General features: G+C 24.2%; 1 protein-coding gene across 1 annotated transcript; it reads right to left on the reverse strand.

Annotated features, from left to right (window-relative positions):
* Positions 1-1,323: 1,323 nt before the first annotated feature.
* On the reverse strand, positions 1,324-1,536 carry AAJ76_3620001536 (hypothetical protein; the record flags this gene model as incomplete). The annotated part of the gene is made up of 1 exon (XM_024475340.1): positions 1,324-1,536. A coding segment is annotated over one exon (213 nt), but the record flags the coding sequence as incomplete, so codon positions are not given.

Here is a 1,536-nt window from a genome sequence, read left to right on the forward strand (position 1 = left end):
CTTCTAGAGTTTAAAAACACTATGTAAAAGAATGGTGGTTGTTTTAACACTAAATGCATTTATCAAAGCCAAATTTATGACAAATAAAGAGTTTAATTTGTGTTTTTTTTTGAAAACATTTTACACGTCATAAATGTAAAAGTCTTTTCACAAAAAATAACAAAAGGGCAACAATTAATTTATATAATGAGATATAAGCAAGTAAAAATATCAAGATTGCGCAAAAACGGCCATTATTCATTTTAAAGACAAATTTGAAGTCAAAGTTTTGATAAAAAAGTATTTTAGAGGTGGATCCTACCTCTGTAGGCATAACAACATTAGTTTAGTTATTCTAAAAAAACGTTTGTTTTGATTTGTGTTATCTTATCTTACATTAGAAAATTAAAAATACTAATAAGATAATTTTTATTATTTAAAATTTTTTAATTTCATTCTTTAAAAGAATATTTTTATATTTAGGTGTGTTGTCTCGTTTAAAACACGATTTGGACACGATATATGCCAATGCGCTTATTCTTTGAGCAAAAATGTGCCATGACTTTTAACAATTCTTGTTTAAATCAAGTTTAATAATCGCTCCTTTTTTATTTGTACTTGGTAATTTGCAATTACACACAATTACAATTAAACTTTGATTACAAATTTGAACCAATCTTTAAAAACGCTTTACGCATAAATAACAAACTCTACAATAATGTATGTATCCGCAGAAAAGGATTAAACCGAAACCTTAAAAAATAACTAAAGAAGGGTTTAAAAAAAGTATTTTGATTTAAATTTTAAATATATAAAAAATTTTGGGAGTAGAAAGAAACGAAAAGAAAATTTTTTTTTATCACAACACTTGTACCATTAAAATAAGCAAAAAAAATTTTATCAAAAGAATAAAAAAAGACAAAAAAAATTTAAACTTTTATCTAGAAAAAGTTAGATTTGTATCAATTTGACAATCGCACAACGTCCCTAAAATTTTATAACCAAAAGCGGCTCTTGTAAAATTTAATAATGACGTGCCAACAAAATATGATATTTTTTTTAGGCTTTTAGTAAAAAAAGTGAAGTCTTAAAAATTTACAATAACTTTTATTTTATCCTATCATGGTAAATGTATTTAATAACATTAATTTAACTAAGGATAAATAATTGAAAAAGTTTGAAGCAACACAGAAACAAATTCAATTATCGAAATCTTTTTACCAAACAATTAATGTGTATAATTTGTTTAAACATTAATTAAAATTCCAATACATACGACTTTATATCACAAAATAGTACCAAAAAAAATTATTAAATTTTTGATAAATTTTATCTGCCTTCTAATTATTCTAATGCAAATCCTGATTTATCCATGTATTCAAGAGCTTTGTTAAACATTGAAATTAATTTTTTTTCTGTTTTATAGTAAGGTAAAAATAAAATTTTTATGCAAGTGCTGGCAGTTGGCATCGATTCATTATCAACCCTAGTAATGGTCATAATTCTATCCTCGTTTACTTGTCTACCAGAATCCGAATTTAATCTATCAGCTGAAAT

This window comes from Vairimorpha ceranae (genome assembly GCF_000988165.1).
Source record: "Vairimorpha ceranae strain PA08 1199 chromosome Unknown NODE_362, whole genome shotgun sequence".
Taxonomy (NCBI): Eukaryota; Fungi; Microsporidia; family Nosematidae; genus Vairimorpha; species Vairimorpha ceranae.